The sequence below is a fragment of the Hypanus sabinus genome, chromosome 2 (assembly GCF_030144855.1).
Source record: "Hypanus sabinus isolate sHypSab1 chromosome 2, sHypSab1.hap1, whole genome shotgun sequence".
Taxonomy (NCBI): domain Eukaryota; kingdom Metazoa; phylum Chordata; class Chondrichthyes; order Myliobatiformes; family Dasyatidae; genus Hypanus; species Hypanus sabinus.
The window spans coordinates 177,820,249-177,844,347 of NC_082707.1; the positions used below are offsets into that span (position 1 = coordinate 177,820,249).

The window sequence follows — 24,099 nt, forward strand, 5'->3', positions numbered from 1 at the left end:
GATCCAATTGCAGAGGGAGGTACAGAGGCCCAGGTTCTGCAACTTCTCAATCAGGATTGTGGGAATGATAGTGTTAAATGCTGAGCTGTAGTTGATGAACAGCATCCTGACATAGGTGTTTGTATTGTCCAGGTGGTCTAAAGCCATGTGGAGAGCCATTGAGATTGCGTTTGCTGTTGACTTATTGTAGTGATAGGCAAATTGTAATGGGTGCAGGTCCTTGCTGAGACAGGAGTTCGGTCTAGTCATGACCAACCTCTCAAAGCATTTCATCACTGTTGATGTGAGTGCTATTGGACAATAGTCATTAGGCAGCCCACATTATTTTTCTTAGGCACTGGTATAATTATTGCCTTTTTGAAGCAAATGGGAACTTCTGCCTGTAACAGTAAAAAGTTGAAAATGTCCCGTGGGTTGGTTGGCACAGATATTCAGAGCCTTACCAGGTACTCCATTGGGACCTCACGCCTTGCGAGGGTTCGCTATCTTTAAGGACAGCCTAACATTGGCCTCTGAGACGGAGATCATAGGGCCATCTGGTGCAGGGATTTTCACAGCTAAAGCTGTTGACTGTGTACTCTCTCCCATCTCGGCCACTGAAGCTTGTAACTCCTCCTGAGTTGTCATAGGTCTCTTGGTGGCCTCCCTCATTAGCACCTTTCTTGCATCGTCACTCGGTTTTTGAAGATGGCCTGCTCTAAGCAGATATGCAGCTGTGCCATATTCTTTATATTGCTTGATGATTAACTTAACTGTACTCCAAAGGAAATTCATTGACTTGGAAAATTTCTTCTATCCATCCCCTGGCTTGTGCTTTTCAATAACATTTTTGCGGAGTTGTTTGGAGTGTTTTTTTTTGTCTTCTTGGTGTAGTTTTTGCCAGGATACTGACTCACCAGCAGTTGGATCTTCCAGATACAGGTGAATTTTACTACAATCAATTGAAACACCTTGACTGTACGCAGGTCTCCAAAAACAGATTTCCGTTTGACTGATTATGTGACTTATAAAACCAATTGGCTGCACCAGTGATGTTTTGGTGTATCATATTAATGTGGATGTATACTTATGCAATCAATTATTTTGTGTTTTATTTTTGTAATTAATTTAGATCAGTTTGTAGAGATCTGTTTTCACTTTAACACGAAAGAGTCTTTTTCTGTTGATTAGGGCAAAAAAAAACGAATTAAATCCACTGTGATTCAATGTTTTAAGACAACAAAACATGAAAGCTTCTAAGGGGGTTGAATACTTATTTTAAGCACTGTAAATCTGATGCTTTCCAGAGCAAATTAGAGTGACAAAACAATAAATTGCTTACTTAGCAATTGAGAAAATTGTAGCTTGAGGAGAAATAGCACCAAAAGAAATCTCATCAGTGAGAAAGATATTATGATTAATTGAAAGTATAAATGAGAGGAGAAAAGCACGAACTAATTTCTTGGAGCTATATTACAACATCTTGATAAAACTGATTAATAGGAAAAAACATTCAGTAATGCATTTTGAAAAGTTTTCTCAACAGACATTAATAAAAATAACTTTTTAAAATCTCCACAAACCTACTCAATGCCAGCTTTTGAATATTTTTCAAAAATTGCTGACAGCATATTCACTGCCATATGAATTTTAAATACTTGGCCTCCTGAGCCTGCTTCATGGTGTAATAAGATGATTTGTATAACCTGGACTCTGCATACTAGTTTACTTAATTTATGGTAACCTTTTAACCTTTCCATATTGAGAACCTTTGCCTTAAAAATATTTAACAGCTTTGCTTCTTTAGCCCTTTGAAGAGTTCAGACTTCTGACCCTGTCAGAAAGGAAACACGTTATCTTTAATTGGAAACCCCTTAATTAAAACATTGACCTTTATATTTAATTTGTGTATTTGGTATTGTATATTAAAAAGAGCCTAGTTGTTATGATAAACCTCTTTAGTTGCCTGTGTGTAATTATTCTGTTTATCATTACATAATTTACTAATATTTACATTTTTAATTCTCACAGGTTAGACTGAAGGATTCTTTGGTCAGTTCTCTTCAGTTCTGCAAAGCAAAGGATGCAGAATTAGCTTGGATAGATGGTATCTTGGACATGCGGGTATCAAAAGTTGATACAGGGGTCATTCTGGAAGAGGGGGAGTTAAGAGAGGACGAAGAAGGGGAAATGCAGGTCGATGCTCCTTCATCAGGTTCAGATCAAGTTGCGGCTCAACAAAAGGCAATGAAGAGCCTTTTTGATGATGATGAAAAAGAGACCAATGAAGATATTGATGTAATTCCCACACTGGAACCACTGTCACCCAATGAGGTATGGAAATAATGTTGTCCACTCATTTTTTGGAAGCTTGTATTTTCATACATGTTAAACCACTAGAAAGCTTGATTTGACTTTGGAACTAATAGAAATTATTGCAGTTTTATATTAGTAGTGCCCTCTGGGTTAAACCATTTAGAAAGAAAAAATTCCTACCTAACAATACAAATTTTTTTAATCTTGTTTCTGTTTTAATACAAATGTTGCGTTATTGTCATTCTGAATCACAAGGTATTTTCTTACTACACAAAAAATTGTGAAACACACACCTGTTTGTTTTCAAGAAAAGAAATCCATCTTTTTTTTTAGATCAAGTTTGAGATTCTCACATCTTTGAACCTTAGTCATTTCATACCAATAAAATATTAGGCTGAATAAGTTGGGGATGATGTCTCTTTAGCAGTGGACTTGGTTACCTAGCTGATACAAAAATAAAATTATATTTAAAGTTAAGTTTCAAAGCCTGCATGGTTAGAAATTCACTTTCAATAGCAGTCCTGTGTGTATTATGTAGCAACAACTAATTGCATATTGCCTCCAAAATTCAATTCCATTAATTACAAAAACAGGATACGTCACACTGCTGTTAGTAAAGTGACAGGGATCATGGTTTAGGCAAGGTTATTTTTCAAAAGACTTTGATATCAAAAGCCTCATAGCTTATCTTGTTTTTTTTCTCTTCAGCATGTAATTAAGTTGAGTGTTTGAACACAATTGATTAAATTTTGCAGATGAAATCTCCAAACTTTGATAGTTCGTAATGTGAACTTAATTAAAATTTAAGTATTAATTATTGTTCAGTCTGTGCCCTTGCCAGAAGTCAAAAATATTTTATTGGGAGGGAGAAGGAACGTAGGAACCTTGATGAGATCAAATTACTTTTTTATATATTATGAATGTCTTATGTACATGTTATTCCTTATTTGTGAAATATAAATATTTCTACCTATGATAAATGGTAATATGCTCCAGTGGGTTGAGTGCAACTATCAGCAAACAAGCCTGACAAATTTTTTTAAAGCTTAAAATGAATGATACAGTTTTGTACAGTGAGATTTATTCTCTGCTGTTCTGTTGGGAAGTTTAATCTTAATCCCGTTAACTGGAAGTAGTGAGGTCTGTATTTAAGGGCTATAAACAACTTTCAAACGTAACTAGTGAATTCTTCATTAGGTCTAAAAACGGACAACAGCAAAACAGCGAGCAATGTAATAATTGTACAAGCAATGATCTAAGATACAAGATATTCTGCAGATGCTTGAAGTATTGAGCAAAACACATAAAATGCTGGAGGAACTCAGCAATTCAGGCAGCATTGTGGAGGGCAATAAACAATCAATGTTTCGGGCATTCCTTGCAACCAGTCACCAATAACCTGCTTGTTGATGCTCAGTTTGAATTCTTGCAAAACATCAGCTTTTGGCACCATTGCAGCCTGACTACTGGAAGAGAACTGAGGTATCTTAACTGTTTGCAGCATCAAGAAATTTAGCAGAACTAAGACATTATACTCCTGACCCACAGGAAAACATTATTGCAGCCCTGGGGCATAGCTACCAGTTGCTCAGAGCAGCTTGCTTGATATGCTAGTCTTTAGCTATATTCAATAAATATGTCTGTACTTAAAAGTCAGGTGGGCCTATTTGGGAATCATTGTACATTTTCCTTTTCGTTCACAACAATGGAGCCATGTGTCAGTCTGCAGCATGCTATGTATAGAAGGAACTGAAAAAGGACTAGAAATATTCATGCCTCTAAAAGTATGCAATCATCATCATCTTCAGCAAGAAATTAGCCAGTCATCTGTGCTTGATCTGCTGTGGCACCGGTTTACATTGAACAGGAGTAAGCATCCGCAAATATATCAAAGCAACAGCTATAAAATTCAAGTCAAATGAACTTATGATATACTCCTTACAGAACTAGGTGGGGCAGCCACAGCAACATTTTAGAAGCTCAACATGATCAAAGACAGTCAGCTCTTGTTTAACTGTTCATCTGTTTCTCCACCTTTTTTTGAGTAGCTCAAAAACACTGATCAAAATTTTGATCACCTGTCCTGACATTGGTCATTGTCATTTTTGAAAATTAATTTGTAATGTGGGTATTACCATTATAAATACAAGATGCTGTTGTATTGCTTAAATTATTAGCAATTATTAAATTATTAGCTGTTGTATTGCTTAAATTGTATTGCTTAAATTATTAGCAATCCCATCCATCTTTGAGACACTATGCACAATCTGCTGTTTACAATTTGCATGTTTACTACTCCTGATTTGATATCAGTTTTCAGCACCCCTGACACGTACTACCCAGAAAGAAAGCAACAATTTTCGACAGGAGAATCATCTCTAGCAATCCCTTCCTGAGCTGTACTCCACTGCAACTAATGCTGCTGCTTTCACTGGAGTGAAATGTTTATTTTCTCTATCTACTACCACTGATAGCATGCGATGTAGATTAATCATTCCTATTAAATCTGAGATAAGAGTGATAAGTAATAAATGTTGTTTAGGATGGTGGTGAATATTGGTAGCTTGGGTTGAGGCATTTGATGTTGCGGTGTTTGCCGAGCTTGGTAGATAGCTTACAGACGTTTCATTACCAGGTGAGAGAACATCCTCAGTGTGCAGTTGTTGTGTTTCTCTCTGGGAGTGCTTGTGTTTATGTAGCCCCCCCCCCCCCACTTCCCCTGTTCACTTGCCTCATTCCTGAGTGACTACCTTTTCAGCTGACCTTTGAATTCTATTGGCTAGTGTTTCTTTGGCTCTTAGGGGTTCGTAGATGGCACCTATTTCGATAATGTGATGAAATGTTTGCAAGCTAATTGTCAAGCTTGAGGAACACCACAACATTAAATGTTGTCCTGTTCGCATCACCCATATGTTGAGAATAAATATTGAGTATAAGGTGGTGAAATGAACTGTTTAGAGTCAAGCCTAATGAGCCCCATTGCTCCAAAACCTATGGACCAAAGCTGTAATAGGAAGTAAAGTTTTCATAAATATTGAGCAAGTCAAACAGCATCTATGCAAAGTGGAAAATGGGGCTAACATTTCAGATTGGTTATTTATTCCCGAAAGCTGATCTTCATGTGGTTTCAGTTGAGAAGCATGACATGAACAACAAGAATAACTAAACAGTCAAGTAACTGTATCTCCATGTCTGGTGGTTATAAGGGCCGTTTATTTCACCAGTCGTAATAATCTGGCGACCTCATACTGAATGTGATAATTAAAGAATGTAAAAGTCCATTCCTTCAGCAGTAATTAATATTTTTAATTCTTTATTTTAGGTTCCTGGTCATCAAGCAGTCTTTATTAATGAGCCAAGATTATCTGATTTTAAACAAGTTCTTTTGCGGGAAGGTATCCAGGCAGAATTTGTTGGAGGTGTACTTGTCTGCAACAATATGGTAGCTGTTCGAAGAGTAAGTATCTTCATGTAGTCTGTTAATGCATTTAAAGACCATCAGCGAAATGTGATTATCAAGAGTTCATCTTGTATTAGTGGACTATCCAATCATCTTAAAACAGTTGTCCTTAAGCCTGGTGATACATGCTTTTAGGCTTTGTTATCTTCCTTCTGCCAGTTGAGTGGGAGACAGCATGTATGAGGTGGGTGAGTTGGCTGCCCTACTGAGGGAGTGAGAAATATTGACAAGTCTATGGAGGGGAGGCTGGTGTATGTCACTTGCTAAGCTGTGTCCGCATGTCTCTGCAGTTTCTTGCGATCATAGGCAGACCACTTGCCATACCAAGCCATGATACATCAATAAAAATTGGTGAGGTCAAAGGGGACATCCCAAATTTCTTTAACTTCCTGAGGAAATAGTGTTGCTCGTAAGTTTTCTTGGCCATGACTTCTGAATGGTTGGATCACTCAGGACAGACTATTGGTAATGTTAACTTCCAGCTGAAACCTCTCAACCTCAGCACTGTGGATGTAAGCACTATACCCCTTCCAGAAGTCAATGACCAGCTCTTTTGTTTTGCTGACATTGAGAGGAAGGTTGTTGTCATGACACTGTCACTAGGCTCTGTACCTCTTTCCTGTATTCTCTGACTGGTCATTATTTGAGAAATGGCCCACTAGTGTGGAATTATTTGCAAACTTGTAAAGGAGTTAGAGCAGAATCTGATCATACATCATGAGTATGCAGGGAGTGGAGTATGAGGCTGAGGAACCAGTGTTGAGAATGGATGTGGCAGTGGTTAGTTGCTGGTCCTTGCTGATTGAAGTTTGTTGGTCAGAAAATAAAGGATCATTTGCAAAGGAGTTTTTGTTTACTTGAGATGCAAAATGTGCATTTGTCTGCTAGAATGATTAATATTTGCCCATAATATTGTTAATGCCATCAGACATAGAACAGTACATCACTAGACCAGGCCTTTTGGCTAATGATGTTGTGCCAAGCTAATTTAATTTAGAAATAAAATGCCTAACTGAACTAATCCCTTCTGCCTACACAGTGACCATATATCCCTGCATTCTCTACACATTCATGTGCCTAAGCGCCCCTTAAATACTTCTGTTGTATTTGCCTCCCCGACTATCCCCAGCAGCAAGTTCCAGGCACCCAGTACTCTCTTTATAAATAAAACAAGAGCTTGCTCTGCCCTTCTCCTTTGAACTTAGTCCCTCTCACCTTAAATGCATGCCCTTTAGCATTAGCCATTTTGTCCCTGAGAAAAAGACACAGGGTGTCTGCCTATGCCTCTCATAATCTTAAAAAAGTTTCTGTTAAGACTTCCAACATCCTCCATGACTCCAGAGAAGTGAACCCACTTTTGTTCAACCCCTCTTAGAGGAGCACCTGCTTTTAAATCCAGGCAACGTTGTGGTAAGTATCTTCTGCACTTTCCATAGCTTCTACATCCTTCCTATAATTGGATAACGAAGGTTGAAGGCAATACTCCAGATGAAGCCTAACTAGATAGAGTTTATAAATCTGCAACATTACTTCCTTGATTTAAAAGGGTTTGGAAGAAGATTGACCAAACTTCTGAATATCTGTCCATCACTGCATTGTCCTTTTGGCTTAGAGTATAATTTATAATGTCCAAGTATATAAAAAAAATAGAATTTTATGTATGCTTTTAAGTTACATATTGATATTAAATAGAAAATGCATTTATAATTTAAAACGTGATGTACTTTCTTGCTTTGTGTTTAGATCTATCTTTAAATTCTTCTTGCCCTTTTATTTGCAGACTGAGACAGGACGCATTGGATTGGAAGGATGCTTGTGTGAAGATTATTATAAAATAAGGGACCTTTTATATCAACAGTATGCAATTGTATAATTACACATGGAATTCTCTTCAAAAACTCAATTCTCATTACGAGGAGTCTTCTAAATCACTGGAAGGCATAGATGTGATGTGAAAAATCGGGAGATTTTTTTTCTATCTACAATGCTAGTTCTTTGAATCTTGCATTTAGTTTTCTTCTCTCGTGTCACTGAAGGGAATTTGAAATCAAATTTGTATTTGTGTATCTCAAGTCAGCTCTGTTAAACATAAGATTACGTTCTCTCTCAACAGTAGTTTACTGTAGAAATTTGGTAATGACGTACAGTTCATATGATGGTTTACAGAGTCTGTGAACAAATGTATTTGCAATACTTAGTTCACCTGTTTACATGATTATAGAAGTGCAGCTTGAGCTTTGAAACACTGTCATTTTATCAAGCTGTGTAAAACTAACTTAACCTATAGAAGCTAAAAAAGGTGACCTTTCAACCAAGAGGAGTTTGAAGCATTTTGAAAGTTTTAATTTTTTTCAAACTACTAAGATGCGTTTTGGTGGGGATATTGGTTAACTCACCCTATACAATATAATACAGTACTATTAAAGTTGGTTATCAGGCTTTTATAAAGTTATATAAATGCAGGACACATTGACACACAGATGTTGTAAATAGTTATGTTGAGTTTGTAAAGAAGAAAATGCAATGCGAAATTGTTACAAATAAATTGTAACTTAGTTTTGAAATCCAAAAATAATAAATTGTTTATAAAACTTCACCATTAACTTGTTGCAAATTCTTACTGAAATAGAGCAATCTTACAGACAGTGTTCCAGGAGATCATTTAAGCAATCCTTGGCTTAAACAATCCTTGAAAAACAAAATCAAGTTGAGTTTATTGTCATGTGTATAAGTACATTGCCAAAGCTGGAAATCGGCAATAAAAACTGAACATGCTGGAGTCACTCAGCATGACAGGCAGCATCTGTTGAAAGAAATCTGGTTTAAAAATTCAGTTCTAATTCTGGGCCTTGCACCTCTAAACTCTTTTTCACATTCCACAAATGTTAAACTACAAGACCATAAGACATGGGAGCAGAATTAGGCCATTTGGTCCATCAAGCCTGTTCCACCTATACATCATCGGTGAATTAGTATCCATCTCAACCCTATTCTCCTGACTTCTACCCATAGCCCCTACAAATCAAGAACCTATCAACTTCTGCTTTAAATATACCCATATGACATGGCTTCCACAGCTGTCTGTGGCAATAAATTCCATTGATTCACCACCCTCTGTCTGAAGAAATTTCTCCTCTGTTCTAACAGGACTTCCTTGTGTTCTGAGGCTGTGCTCTCTGATCCTAGACTCCCTCACTATAGGAAAGATCCTCTCCACGTCCACTCTATATAGGCCTTTCAATATTCACTAAGTTTCAATGAGCTCCTGACCGCCCCCTTTCTTCAGAACTCCGGTGAGTACAGGCCCAGAGCCATCAAATGCTCTTCATACATTAACCCTTTCATTCCTGAACTCTTTCTCGTGAACCTCTCTGAACCCTCTCTAATGCCAGCACATTTTTTCTTAGATAACGGACCCCAAAACTGCTCTGTCTGACCAGTGCCTTAAAATCTCAGCATTGCATCCTTGTTTTAGTATTGTAGTCCTCTCGAAATGAATAGTAACATTGCATTTGCCTTTCTTACCACTGACTCAGCCCGTCAGATAATATTTAATCCTTTGTGTTTTCTCCGTTTAGAAAATAGTCTATGCCTTCTACCAAAATGCAAGATTTCCATACACTATATTCCACCTGGCACTCATTTGCCCATTCTCCCAAGCTGTCTTCAGTCTTGCAAACTCACTTTTCCTCAAACTACCTGCCCCTCGAACTATCTTCGTATCATCTGCAAACTTGGCTATAATACATTTACCTTCCTTGCCAATGACTCAACCTGCAAGTTAACCTTTTAATGAGTGTTTCCAGTATTTTCTGTTTTTATTTCTTGATCGTACGTGTTGGATTGAATCTCCCTTAACTCACATCTGGTAGATATTGGACAATAAGTAGTGGGGAACTTATGTAAAATTTCCCAAAATGAAATGTTATTGTTTCCCTTCTACTGGCATGGCAGTGATCAACTAAAGTGCATTGAAAAGTAAGAATTTCATGCAAATATACTGCAATTATATTCATACATATGATTGTGTCCTTGCAGGTTTAATATAAACATAAAAGTTATTTTCTGTGACCTGATAGTGTTTTTCTTATAGCAGATCTACACTGCAGATCATTAAAAAGGGTGCAGTCTTCTGGTTAGTAGTACCATCAGTCTAAAGTATTCCCATCAATCATGCACTTTCTGGGAAAGCTAAGTGGGGAGAGTCCTCTTTATCTTAGCATGAAAATTGCATTTTAATTAAAAACCTTGCTATGTCAGCACTGTTGGTGTAGTTGGTCGGTGGTGGTTAGAGGACAGTTTATTGATGCTTTTACCTCTTGAGACCTGTTTATTTTTCCCTGCATCTTTGACTAGTCCTTGTTAGAATTGTTGAATCTTGGGCTGGGTGGGGGTTGCTGGGGAAGAAAATACCTGTATAAAAGTCACATTCTGAAGTTAATAAAACGAATGGGAGAATTAAAGTTTTCCAGTGCTCTTATAAGATGTAAATTTTTTAAACAATATTTCATTTTGTTTAGTTTACATTTTCAGAGTATTTCAAGTTTTACGATAGTATCCAAAATGAAATTCTTTAGCATTGTGGATATCACTATGAAAGCCTTGTTTGCTTTGTGAAGAGAGTACCGAATCATCTTGAATGTAGCTTGTTCGTTCCTATAGTGCTGTTTAAATTTTGAGCTCCAGAATAAATTCCTGCCTTCCCATTTAGATTTTTTTTTTGTGCGAATCTTGGCGCTGTCAGTAGCAAGTATGATGAAAGGTTTCACCTGGACATTGCAGTCATGGAGAGGTGGTCTCAGTCAGGGCAGCCGGAATCAGTCTGATTATCAGACACATAAGCAAGAAGCCTCAGACACTGAGTACAAGCGAAGATCATCAACAAATCATTTTTAGCTTGAACTATTACAAAGCTTCAGCACCATTATGCAATTAAACACAAATTCACTAAAAGTTAATTTCTTGTTTCTCCAATTTCCTACATGATATAAGTAGTCTGAAATTATATTTGTGTAGAGCTTCAAGCAGTCTATCAGAACCACAAAAGAATTCTGACGAAGCAACACTTTAATGAAAAATTGCTGCCCTTTGTAAATGTTCTTGAGCCTGGTGGTGTGGGACCTGAGGCTCCTCCACCTCCTTCAGGAAATGAGTCACTTCATGAAATTGACTCAAAATTTTGAATAGCTCTGGTAACCACAATATGGCTGGTCCATCCAGTTTAAAATTTTGCCAGTGGTAATCCTCTGATGTTGCTTTTAGCAGACTCTGTATCTATGGTTTAGTTAACTGTCAAGGGACAGTGACTAGACCTCCTTGGTCTAGGTTGCCTAGTATGTGTATTACAAATTTAACTTGCCAATTATCTTTGTCCAGATTCTAAACAGCTAATGTATTTTCTAATTAGTGACTGGTGGGTACATAGTGACGTGGTTTGCTCAAATCAGAATTTCTGGCCTTACATTTAAGTTACTGAACTGCTTTTTTTAGGCAAATGTGAAGGTCTTCTGTATAAATTTCAACACACTTGTTTTCACTTTAAATAAAAATTGTTATTGAAAATAAGACTATTTGTGTAGGGTTAAAACTTGCTTTCACATGTCATTGATTTTAATAATTCACAATAGTCTTGAACAGCTTTAGTGTTTGAATCACGTTTGTATCACTTTCTGGTTCCATATCAGACAGTTGGCTACAAAATGGGCCCCATTCCAAACATATGGTTCTGTAGGCATTTTGAATTAACAAGATTCAGCTCATCTGTTTTATTTTTGTTATTACGTAGATCCCTTTGCCATTAATGATGCAGGAAGCAAAATTAGTTGATATGAAATGTTACCTTATTCTGATTTAAGAAGTGCTGGCATGAGCTTGTCAGATTTGCATAGATATATATGATGGGCGTATATTAATATACGTATTTCTATTGGCTCTTTATCTGCTCAGCAGTAAGGATTTTTTCAACTATATCAGTCCAAGAAATGGAAAAAAAATCCCTGTATGTTTAGCTATCCAACACAAGCCATCAAAAATATGAACAATTAGATATGAATAATTCCCATTACACTTCATGTACAAAATAACAACCTCACAAGAACACTCTGCATTAGAACAGCCCTTCAACAGATAAGGAGCTAAAAGAGACCTATTAAACCTCCATACTGTTAACCGAAACTTGACAAATTCCAGCCAACATTGCACACTGTCCAGAGTGCTGTGAATAACAGATGCAGGATCTGATTTGTTTTAATATTTTAATGATTTACACTAGACTGCACAAGAAACTCAGTTGTATCCTGTTCAAAAAAGCTGGGTGGCAATTAATTAAAGATAACAGACTACACTTAAATGTTTTGAAAGAAGTCTGAAGAGTAATAGGGCTTTGTTCCAAGGCTATATTTTACGGTGGTAGCCAGAGGGTGGTGAATCTGTGGAATTCAATGCCACAGACGGATCGTGGAGGCCAAGTTATTGGGTGTATTTAAAGCAAAGTTGAAAGGTTCTTGATTAGAAACGGTGTCAAAGATTACAGGGAGAAGGCAGGAGAATGGGGTTGAGGGGGGATAATAAATAGCCAAGATGGAATGGCAGAGTAAACTCAATGGGCCGAATGGTCTAATTTTGCTCCTATGTCTTCTGGCAAAGTTGTTACAAAAATATGGGTATGCTAACAAATAATTGTTACGGACAGATGTGTATTAAGTATGTTTAACATAACCTACCACAGCTGTTCAAAGTTAAACCTGCACCCAATACACCAGTAAATTCACTGGCCATACTGAAATAAAACAGCCTATTGACATAATTGCCTATGGATGCAACTGGTTATTTGAAATAGATCTCTTAGTTGTTGCAGAATGTTACCCAAGAACTTATTTCTATGGTTCCATTTAACATCAGAGAATGTATACAATATACAACCTGAAATTCTTACTCTCCACAGATATCCACAAAACAGAAGAGAAACCCCAAAGAATGAATGACAGAAAAAATGCAGGAACCCCAAAGTCCTCTCTCCCCACTCCCACTCACAAGGGGCAGCAAAAGTATCAGCCCTCCCCCCACTTATTCCAGCATCAGCACCCCACCCCCACCACCCACAATGTAAACAACAGCAAAGCCTGCAAAGCGAGACCATGATCTACAATGCATTAAAAGCCACTTCACCAAACAGTTCAACGTGCCACAGGCTCACTCTCTCAAGGTGGCACAAGAAGTTGACTTCATATTTGTGTGATGAAATTATAATGGAGAGAATTGAAACAATGTTAAGTGTATGGTTAGAAGATCAGAAACAAGAGTGTGTGCATCAAGTTTGATGATAATTCAGGAGAAATTGAGACTGTTACTGCAAGATTTGAAAAATCATTGAAGGTATGATGAACTTTCTGGAAGTCTTGATAAAGCAAAGCCAGGCCACCTCTGGTATGAATGTTTCAAGAGTGATGCAACTCTGCCTAATATTCATCTTGCATGGAAGTAGCAAGTGCAGATATGCAGGCACAGATAATTTCCCAAAAGAATTGCAACATGTTGAGGAGAGTAACAATTTGTGAAGGAAAAAGAACTGCATACACTTCTAATCCAAATCAAATCTTGTCAGTGGAAGAAAGTTATGGACACGTACTGTACTTCCATTTCAGTCACTTATCCCACTATCGGCTTCAATAGCAGGGTCAGTCATGCATGCTTTATCTTGCAACAACATTGTCATATTCAGCCTTTATTCAGTCACTGGATCTGGTTATCACAGGCAAGGCCAGCATCTATTGACCCTTTCCTATATGCCCTTGAGAAAACAGATGTGCGATATCTTGGAATTTCTGAAGGGGGTTTAAAACCAATCTCATGTCAGATTTGATGATTTGAAGCATGACATAAATTATGATAGTCATGTGCAGCAGTTGCTGATGTATGGGAAGTATTCTGGAAGGAGCCTTAGTGTTCCTTACAGACAGTACTCCCTTGGGCCGTGATGGGTTGATATTGGTGGTGGTGGAAGGGTTGACGGTGAATGTGACACAACAGGGAAAATAAGATTATAGGAATATCAAACATTCATATTCTTTCATGGTAATCACAATTCTGTATGTGGAGAGTGATAGTGAGTGAATGTGACAGAGACATAAGATTTAGCTTTTTCAAAATTTAAAACAAATTTTAAGTGACACTTCAGATTAAGATATAATCAGAATATATAGTGTAGTTAGTTGAGTGCCATACATGGACTGAATGATGAGATACATTGCATTTCACCTAAATCTGCAAAAGATGGCACTGTTTCACCTTTGTATATGATGCAGGTATCATCTCTTAGTTGGAGAAGGCTGTTAATAACAGCACTTTTCAAAAATAATCTATTAAATATCTAATCTAATACATCTGATCTTTCTCCATGTTCAAGGCATCATTATGACTTCAATTTATTTGTGCTTTTTCTAAAGAGTCAGTGAAAAATGTGAATGTGAAGCACAGCAGCTGTTAATGATTTTCAATTATGAAGCTCCAGATTGTCTAAGTATATGAATTAGGTTCATCCAATTGCAGGTGCAATGTGTCCCCTGAAACTAAAGTTTTTAATAAATCTGTTCTGATATCTTTCTATCTTGAACTGTTTCAAACACAACTCATGCTTACAAGGTGATTTTAGAAATAATGGCTTGGATTACAAACATATGTATATTTAAATGATACACAATAGATATGAGGCAAATTACACCTATGGGTTGAAGAGGGCACCAACAGCTTGATGTGGAATTGATTAAAGGATAGAAAGCAGAATAGGGGTGTACACTTGTTTCAATTGGCTGGATGAAGTGTGCAATGATACGTAGCAGGTATCAGTGTCAGTAACAGTCTATCTTGATAATCTATTATTGACTTGCAGAAAAATTTCAAGTTGTGCAGATGACAAGAAACTTGAAAACGCAGTTAACAAGTAGTTCATTACTTAGGAGCATGTGGGTAGTTGGTAACATGGAGGATGAATGTGAATGAGATTAAAAGCAGGAAAGTGTGAAGAGATGGGCAATATGGACTGAATGGTGTGTAGAGAATGCTGGAATGTAAAAACAAACTGGGCTGCAAATCGAATACATTAAATGCAGAAAATGGAGGAGATACAGAGCAAGTCAAGTCATACCTGTGAATGGAGAAATAGTTAATGCTTTCAGACCAAAGCCATCTCCTTATTTTTGCCTTTGATTCACCCAGAAAAAGAAATTGTAAATGGCCAATAATATAAAGTGTCCTGATACTTCAAGTGGAACTTGCCTTGGTATAAGGGGGATAATGAGATTTATTTTCTTGTGGGCTTACTCAACAAATCCATAATAGAATAATAACTATGTATAATAGAACCAATGAAAGACTGCACCAACTTGGGTGTTCAACCAGTGTGTAAAAACAAAAATAAAAACATATTAATAATAATAAATAAGCAATAAATATGTCGGCCTTTCCATTCATGGGCATTAGTGTTTCCATACCAGGCAGTGATGTAACCAGTCAGGATACTCTCTATAGAATGCATCTATAGAACTTTTGTCAAAGTTTTAGATAACATTCCAAATCTGTGCAAACTTCCAAGAAAGTAGAGGCACTGCCATATCTTCTTCATGTGTTAGTCCCAGACTGGAGAGATTTGATGCTTCATTCCTTCACTATTTTAATTGACTCGGCATTATCCAAGGACACTGTGGCCTATATTTTCAATGGAACATGGTACCTATTGTTGGTTAAATGTGGCAGTTAACGAAAATTTGTCCTAAATAATTTAGACCATTGTGATTTTGATTGCTTGGGTGAGCTTCAGGAATTAAAAACGCATCAGCTAATTTGCAATTGGAACCAGTTTTCTGCTGCTTATTTTAAATGCCGGGAGAAACTTTACTCAAAACACATTTTCTTCAAGTGACCACAAATGCCTGGACTGCCCAAAATGCTTTAAAATTCCATGTGATAACTTGGGTCATTTTACCATTTTAAAGAAAATATTTTTACCTGTTGTTCCCATTACAGATGGTGCTAGATAATTTTACTATAGGATTTAATCTTCTTGCTACCTGGGGAGAAAATATCAGAGCCTTTTTTAAAAACTGGAACTCGCCTAATGATCTAATTTGAAAGAGCAGAAATTTTCCTAAGTTTTTCCTCAATTAAACATAAGTGAAATTGGGCATATTTCAGGTGGCCTGGACCCAGAGATACAGAGGCTTAGTAACAGTAGGTGTAATAAATAACTTCAGGTATAAATACACATCCTTCATCTACTCAGATCCCTCTTTTGCATTTGCAAACTGCCGAATAAAGTGGAACAGTCAATCCAGTATAATACCCATCCACAGGTGCAAATTAAATTTCCAGCAGCTTTAATTTGCAATAAACACACAAACAATGTGTCATTAAAACAGAATCAACATCTCCACAAAGATTACTAGAACTTTTAGAAAAAGTGAGTGAGAAGAAAACAAATCAGTTTTGCACTAAAACATATTTCTGTGATATTCCTCTTTAGGAGTTGGGTTTCTAAAGTTGTTGACAATGTCACCATCATTTAGAATGACACCATCAAACAATTTAAGATGTTTTTGGATTCTGAAGCATTCATTTGCGGAATGCCTGAACTATGGTATTACTTCTGGCTGTAAGCTGTATGAAGAACATGTGGGATGGGAGACGGTTCTTCAGCTTTTCAGTATGTTAGCGTGTGATTTACATATAATCACTGAACTTTGATGCTTTGCATTTAATGGGTTAATAATATATTTTATAACCTTTTCAAAGTTACTAAGGATATCAAAAGTAATAATTTCGGAAATAAATATGGAATATGTTAGAAAAATCCAGGAAGTCAACAACCAACTGTGGAAAGATAAGCAGTTTAACATTTCAAGGTGATTCTTTCTTTCATCAGAACTTTTCACTCTGCTTGTTCTTCACAGATCACCATCTACTTTTATTTTGAGAATTACTAAATGGATTTACAAAATGTAATAAAAACTAACTTACTTAAAAGAGTATCTAGAATCATAATAATTTATCAGAGCTGGCAAAGATTGTCTGTGAGTGACAAAATGTACAACTGCACTGATTTTATTAATTAGAATTTAAATTCACAAATCCCATTCATAAAGAATCACTTATTAAAGCTATTGCATAAGTCCAGTCATTACCTTCATATTGTATAATTATGGATGTGTGCACTACAGGTGTTTATTTCATGATAATAACCATGCCAGGTAATTGGCCAAGGTTAGTAATTTCTCATTTGCACTGCATTCACACGTATCGGCCAGCTCCCTACAGTTTGTTCTGGTCTGTCGTGTGACCAGCTGTTTCATAATTCCCTTATGTCTGATACAGGTGCAATTTGGCCCTTCACTTCTCCGCAGGTTAGAGCATTATTGAGCTGCCATGCATGTTGTCTCCCTCTGTATATCACTTTGAGTACCCCTCTGTGTATTGTTGCCACCACATCCCGCTGGTGAAGGGATTGAAACATTGCCAGAACTAAAACTTCAAAAATAGCAGAACAACATAACACGCAGAGAAAGTTTCAGCCCGGAATGCACTTTGCCAAAAACTTTCAATTATTGTGTTTCTTCTCACTTTTAGAATACCAGAAGCAGCTTTCTAGTGAGAACCATGGAACAATTTATATTACATACACTCAGTGGTCACCTTACTAGTTTGCCTGTTCACCTGTTCATTGATGCAAGTATCCAGTCAGCCAGTGTGGCAGTAGCTCAATGCATAAAAGCATGGAGACATGGTCAAGAGGTCCAGTTGTTGTTCAGACCAAACATCAGAATGGGGAAGAAATGTGAATGATTGTTGGTGCTAGATAGGATGGTTTGAGGATTTGAGTATCTCAAAAACTGGTGATCTCTTGGGATTTTTGAATACAGCAATCTCTACAGTTTATAGAGAATAGAGTAAAAAAACAAAACATCCAGGCCCCCACTTAGAGTACTATGTTCAGTTCTGGACACTTCACTACAGGAAAGATGTGGATACTATAGAGAGAGTGCAGGGGAGGTTTACAAAGATGGTGCCTGGATTGGAGAGCGTGCCTTATGAGAATAGGCTGAGTGAACTTGGGCTTTTCTCTTTGGAGTGACAGAGAATGAGAGGTGATTTGATAGAGGTGTATAAGAGATGCATTGATCATGTGGATAGTCAGAGGCTTATTTCCCAGGGCTGAAATAGCTAATATGAGTAGGCACAGTTTTAAGGTGCATGGAAATAGGTACCAAGGGATGACAGGGGTAAGTTTTCACATAGAGAGTGGTGGGTGTGTGGAATGCACTGTGAGCGACGGTGGTAGAGGCGGGTACAATAGGGTTTTTTAAGAAGCTCTTAGATAAGAACATGGATCTTAGAAAAATAGATGGCTATGCTGTAGGGAAATTGTAGGCAATTTCTAGAGTAGGTTACATAGTTGGCACAACATTGTGAGCTGTAGATTTCTATGTTGAGAGAGTGGCAGTTCTGTGGGTGAAAATACCTTGTTAATGAGAGTTCAGTGGAGAATGGTTCAAGCTGACAGAACTGTAACTAAAATAACCACATGTTACACCAGTGGTGTACAAAAGAGGATCTCTGAATGCACAACATGTTGAACCTTGAAGTGGATGGACTACAGCAGCAGAAAACCATGAACACACACCCGGCGGCCACATTAGGTACAGGAGGTAACCTAACAGTTGGCCACTTAGTTTATCTATGACGTGTCGATTAGGTTGTCTCCTTTCACTGGTGCTGCCTAACCTGTCGGGTAATTCCGTTATGTTTCAGATTTCCAGTGACTGCTACAGTTTGCATATCACCTTCCATTTCTGATGATAGACCATTGCCTGAAAATATTAACTCAGTTTATATTATCACCACAGATGCTGTCAAACTTGCTGAGTATTTCCAGCATTTTCTATTATGCACTAATTAAGAACATTTAGTAGTCATCTCTTCTTTTTTTCAATTCTTTGAGCAGAAGTTAAAGCCTTAGAAGCCTGAGAAGTTCCCATTGCGATATCTGCATTAATTCCAAGTACATATACGTGACTTGATACGAATACTGCATGTAAACTGCAGTTTTGGAAAGTGGACACAATGGAAACAAACAACCTTTGTGGAAATCTAGATCAAGTCTACATGGGAGAATTATGAGTGTAGTTTTAAATTCCAAAAATCAGTTAGGCTTGAGTCAGCTGGGGAATAAAAATGTTAAAACTTGGATGTAGAAGTCCAAATTTTGCTGGATGCTTTCCCCTGGATTTTGAATGCTGTGCTCTACAGCTGGGCTCCATAATGAATTCAGGGGCGAAGCACACATGCATCAGTTAGTTGGCAATACACTGGGATATCCACTGAACTTATGACCTAGAATTAGATCATTTGCCTTTATTTTAAGTAATTGACTCTACTTGATAGTCTTTAATTCGTTAAGCGTTTAGCATTTAGTTAATATGTTAAACAAAGAATACTTATTCATTTGTACTTCCGATAAGATGGCGGTGTGTTCAAACGCAGTGGCCTCTCAGGGGCCAAACGAACGTGCACGTTCCTTTTTAAAATGTGTTTTTCACAATGGTAAGACCATACTGGACTCCAAGAATGATGGGGAGAGCAGGTCTCCCGCAGCAGTGACCTGCTTGTTGTTCGGAGCAGCCGGCCGTGGTGATGAAGCAGCCAGAGGACGAGTCGGAGAAGGGGAAGCTGGCGGACGGTTGGGTCAGAGAAGGTAAAGCTGGTAGACGGGCTGGGAGAAGGTGAAGCCGGCGCTCACCTGGCAGTAGGTTCAGAGGAGCTGACCGTGTTGCTGCCTGCTATTCGAAGAGATTGGAGCAGGTGCGTGAAAATAGCGTGCAGTGTAACAGTGAGTGACTGTCTTGGATATTTCTCTTGCAAATCACAAGACCCTGTTGGACATTGATGATGTGAGATGCCGCAGGCCGGTCTTTCTTGTTTGGTGGTGAGATGGGTGACGAGGCATCAGCATGGCCTTGGTTGTAATGAGGACAAAGGCTCAAGTGGGTTTGTCTGCTGCTGCGGTCCAGGTGAGACAACCCTGGAAGTGATTTAGTGTGGAGACTGTGCTCGATTGGGAGCTGGCCTCTCCCACCAGTGCTGCCCCCAGTGCTCAATCGGCAGAATGACAGGCCAGATTGCAGGCTTCTGTACCATCAATTTGCATGTTGCTCAGTACCTTGGACTATACATGTGTTTTCTTGCATAACGATGTGTGTGTGCTTTTTCTCTCACTATTTGAAATGTATGTTATGCACCTGGGCCCCAAAGGAACACTGTTTCATTCGACTGTATCCATGTATGGACTGAATGATAATTACACTTGTTTTGATTTGATTTGTTTATTCATTCATCACATGTACACTGAAACATCCAGTGAAATATGCTATTTGCATTAACAACCAACACAACTTAAGGATGTGTTGGGGTTAGCCTGCATGGGATGCCACATGTTCTGGCACCAACCACAGAACATCACAAGCAACCACACCAGAACAACAGCACAGCCAATGTAGTTTCTCCCTCCCACCCCCCCCCTCACACACACACACACACACACACACACACACACCCACACACACACACACACACACACACACAATACTCCAACCCCAGGGCAAGCTGATTCTGGCCTCCAGTGGATTCATGGATTTACAGATATTGGGTATCTTCCCCAGTGGACATGCAGCTGGGTGACCCGGGGCTCTGGCTATCAGACCTTGCCTTACAGTCTTCTGATGGGCATTTGGGCTCTGACCTTTGGTTTCAACCCCAAGACTTACCGATGATGACAAATGAGGACTCTGAACACAAGGCCTCGAATCCCAAACTCTCTGATAACTAGGACCCTGAACACTAGGCCGCGAACTTTGACTCTCTGACAGCTAGAACCCTGAACACTAGATTTCAAGCTCCAGACTCTCTGAAATGGGAGCCCTGAAAACTGAGCCTCAAATTCCAGATTCTCTGGTAAGTTGAACCCTAAGCACCAGGTCTTGAACTCTAGACTCTCTAATGACTGGGACCCTGAACACTAGGCCTCCAACTCTAGACTCTCTAATGATTAGGATACTGAACACCAGGCCTCGAAGTCCAGACTCTTCAATAACTGGGACCCTGAACATTAGTTCTTTAACTCCAGTCTTGTCATTTAATTTTTCAAAATTGTTTCATTGATTTTACAATAGGTTTGAAATATTTTGGAATGCCTCTATCAGGCAGAGACAATTAATACCCTTAATGGTTTTGACAGGAAACTAAGCCAAGGCATGTTTCAATTGATCGTCAATTCTTTTTTAAACTTTGAGTGCTTTAAATTGTATAACATCCTGCTGCTATGAAATACTAAATCATTTAGGATCAGGATACTTTTGGATAGCAAACTCATACCAGTGGATCCACAAAGGTAAATATACTCTTACCATGCAAGTCAGCAGTGGGAGCAGACGGTCACAGCCGTCAAGCTCCAGTTCAGTCTGAATGTTATGTCCACAGGGTTTAGAAATTGTAATATTTATCATCTTAGCCTTTGCTGGTTAAACCATTATAATAACCACCAAGACATTGGATTATATAAGATTAAAATTCAAATTTATGTTTTCATAAGCATTTGTTGAAGTTGAAGTCAAATTTAAATTGGAAGAAAATTCAATTATAATCTTATTCCGATTATAAATGGCTATAGAGCTTTTGAAATAGCACTTTCTTATGGTATAGAAGTGTGCCTATGCAGTTCAAATCTCTAGACTCTGATAAAAATGATCAGTTGATAAGTGCTTCTTAAATTGTTGCTTGGCAACTGTTTCCTCAGCTGTGAGATTATGCAATTGATATGTGCACTATTTGAAAGCCTGCTTACTTCCCTGGTTGGAGTTCTAATGGAGATCACAAACGAGAGGGAGATGAGTGAGGAAAATCCAAACCTCAAGTGCCTCAAAGATCAACAGGACTTTATTGGTCAGCACCATGGCACAGAGGAAGGCCTACGAAACGCAGAGATTTTGTTACCCTGGATTAGTGGCCGCAAAGTTGTGAGCTATAAATACTTATTTTAAAATAAATCAACGCTGACTTTTGGTTTTATGAGTATAAGTTAATTTAACTTAGATTAGCCTATACAAATAATTTTAAATTAGATCAAATTGTTAGCCCTGAGCTAGTCAACTGGCAATATCTCAGCCATATTACCTCTGAGCAATAAGTTAAATCCCTATTTCATAATTAATTTGAATGTATTCTGTGGAATTTCCAGCATAAACTCTGGGCTAACGTGAGTACTGTAGGAAAGATTGTAGCAATGACAGAGGCATTACCTTTGGGATGAAACATCTGTTCTCTTGAGCAAAAAGAATGTGTGCCAGGATTAGGAGGACAACAGGAGGCCTCCTCGGTGACTGGTCAGTATTCAACCCCTCAAATAACACTGCTAAAATATGTGTTCATTACTAGATTTTTGTTTGGGGGAGCTCATTGTGCACTAATTGATTAGTGCTTCCTAATTTACAACAGTGCTTCGATATCAAGGTTTCTGTAGGAGCCCAAGCATATCTAAAAATAGATGTACTCGTATCTAAAAATGTAAGTTGTTTTTCTAAATTTTCCATAAGTTAATAAAAATTCAAAACTTCCACTGTAATTTAAAATATAAGATATAGGAGCAGAATTAGGCCATTTGGCCCATCAAGTCCACTCTAGCATTTCATCGTGGCTGATCCAGTTCCCTCTCAGCCCCAATCTCCTGTCTGCTCCATGTAACCCTTCATTTCCTGATCAATCAAGAATCTACCTACCTTAAATATACCCAATGTCTGGGCTTCTACTGTCACCTGTGGCAACAAATTCCACAGATTCACCATTCTCTGACTAAAGAAATTCCTCCTCATCTCCATTCTAAAAGGATGTCCTTCTATTCTGTGGCTGTGTTCTCTAGTCTTAGACTCTCCCAACATATGAAACATCCTCCCCACATCTACTCTATCGAGGCCGTTCAACATCTGATAGGTTTTAATGAGATGACCCCTCATTCTTCTGAGTTCCAGTGAGTGCAGTCCCTGAGCCATCAAATGCTCCTCATATGACAAGCCTTTCAATCCCCAATTGAGTATCTCAGAAGCTACTGATCCCATGGGAGTTTCATGCACAGCAGTCTCTAGAGGTTACAGAGAGTGGTGCGAAAAACAAATGTTCTGTGAGGGAAAATTCCTTCTTAATGAGAGGAGGAGAATGGCCAAATCAATCCAAGCTGACGGGAAGGCGACAGTAACTCAAATAGCCACACATTGCAACAGTGGTGTTCAGAAGAACTTCTCTGAATGCACAACACACCAGACTTTGAAGTGGATGGGCTCCAGCAACAGAAGACCATAATATACACTCAGTGGCCACTTTATTAGGTACAGGATAAGGTGGCCACTGGGTGTGTTTTTCTGTTGGAGTTGCATAATTTAAATGTATAACTACATTTACTTACGTGGTGCCTTTATCCACTCTTAAACAATCTGCTACACTTCACTGAAGCTTATGGAAAGAACTGATGACAAACTGGGGCAGGTTGAATTAGCAACTGAAAGCTTGACCTCGGAAGTGGATTTTGAGAGAAGTTCTAAAGTTTTAAAAGTTTTAAAGTGAGGTGCTCAAGGTAAAGCTTTTAGAATGTAGGGAAGGTGGAATGAAGAGGGAATGGAGGATTCATAGAAGGTTGTAGAGATTAAGAAGGCAGCAGGAACTTGAGGAAACAATCCTTTACATTTCTGGAAGGCAAACTAAAAAGTGGAAGTTGTTCAGAGGTAGTTTGATGGTGCAGTGGAAGGCCAATAAATCAAGTCCAATTGGATTTTTATCAACTACCGTGACTAAAATAAGCCTCTTCAAAGGTGATGCTAGTGTCCGAGGATTCCAGAATGTATAAGAATTTACAGACTGAATTTAGTGTCTTGTAATTTATATAATTAATTCTACTTGTCAGATTCAACGAAGCACACTCGGATAATGGGCACGTGTTCTTGCAAGCGCCACTATGAAATCAACCCCAGCGTTTAAAATAGTAAGTTTTAAATTTATAAATAATTCATACTTCCTGGCATTTTTCTCCTCATCTGGAGCAGATCTTGGAATAGCTTGAACAACACGTTAAGATGCAAAAGAGGATTTCATGAATTAATTACAAATAAAATGTGCACTACATTAAAGAGAAAGGCCTCATTGTGAGTACAGATTGTTCAGCTGAAACATCATACGAGCTTAAACCTTTCTATGCCACACTAATCATGTGGATGTGCAGGTGCTAGTTTTCTTTCCCCCATCTTCCAGTTTCCGCA

The 24,099-nt window shown here is 38.2% G+C and overlaps 1 protein-coding gene across 1 annotated transcript in view; it reads left to right on the forward strand.

Moving 5' to 3' along the window:
• The window catches only part of cpsf2 (cleavage and polyadenylation specific factor 2), a 28,552-nt gene extending 20,201 nt beyond the window's left edge, over nt 1-8,351 (forward strand). The window contains exons 13-15 of the mRNA XM_059960091.1: nt 2,011-2,313; nt 5,618-5,752; nt 7,536-8,351. Coding sequence (XP_059816074.1) covers nt 2,011-2,313; nt 5,618-5,752; nt 7,536-7,628 — 531 coding nt within the window. The 3' untranslated portion in view covers nt 7,629-8,351. The remainder of the gene's footprint in view (nt 1-2,010; nt 2,314-5,617; nt 5,753-7,535) is intronic.
• Nucleotides 8,352-24,099: the final 15,748 nt, after the last annotated feature.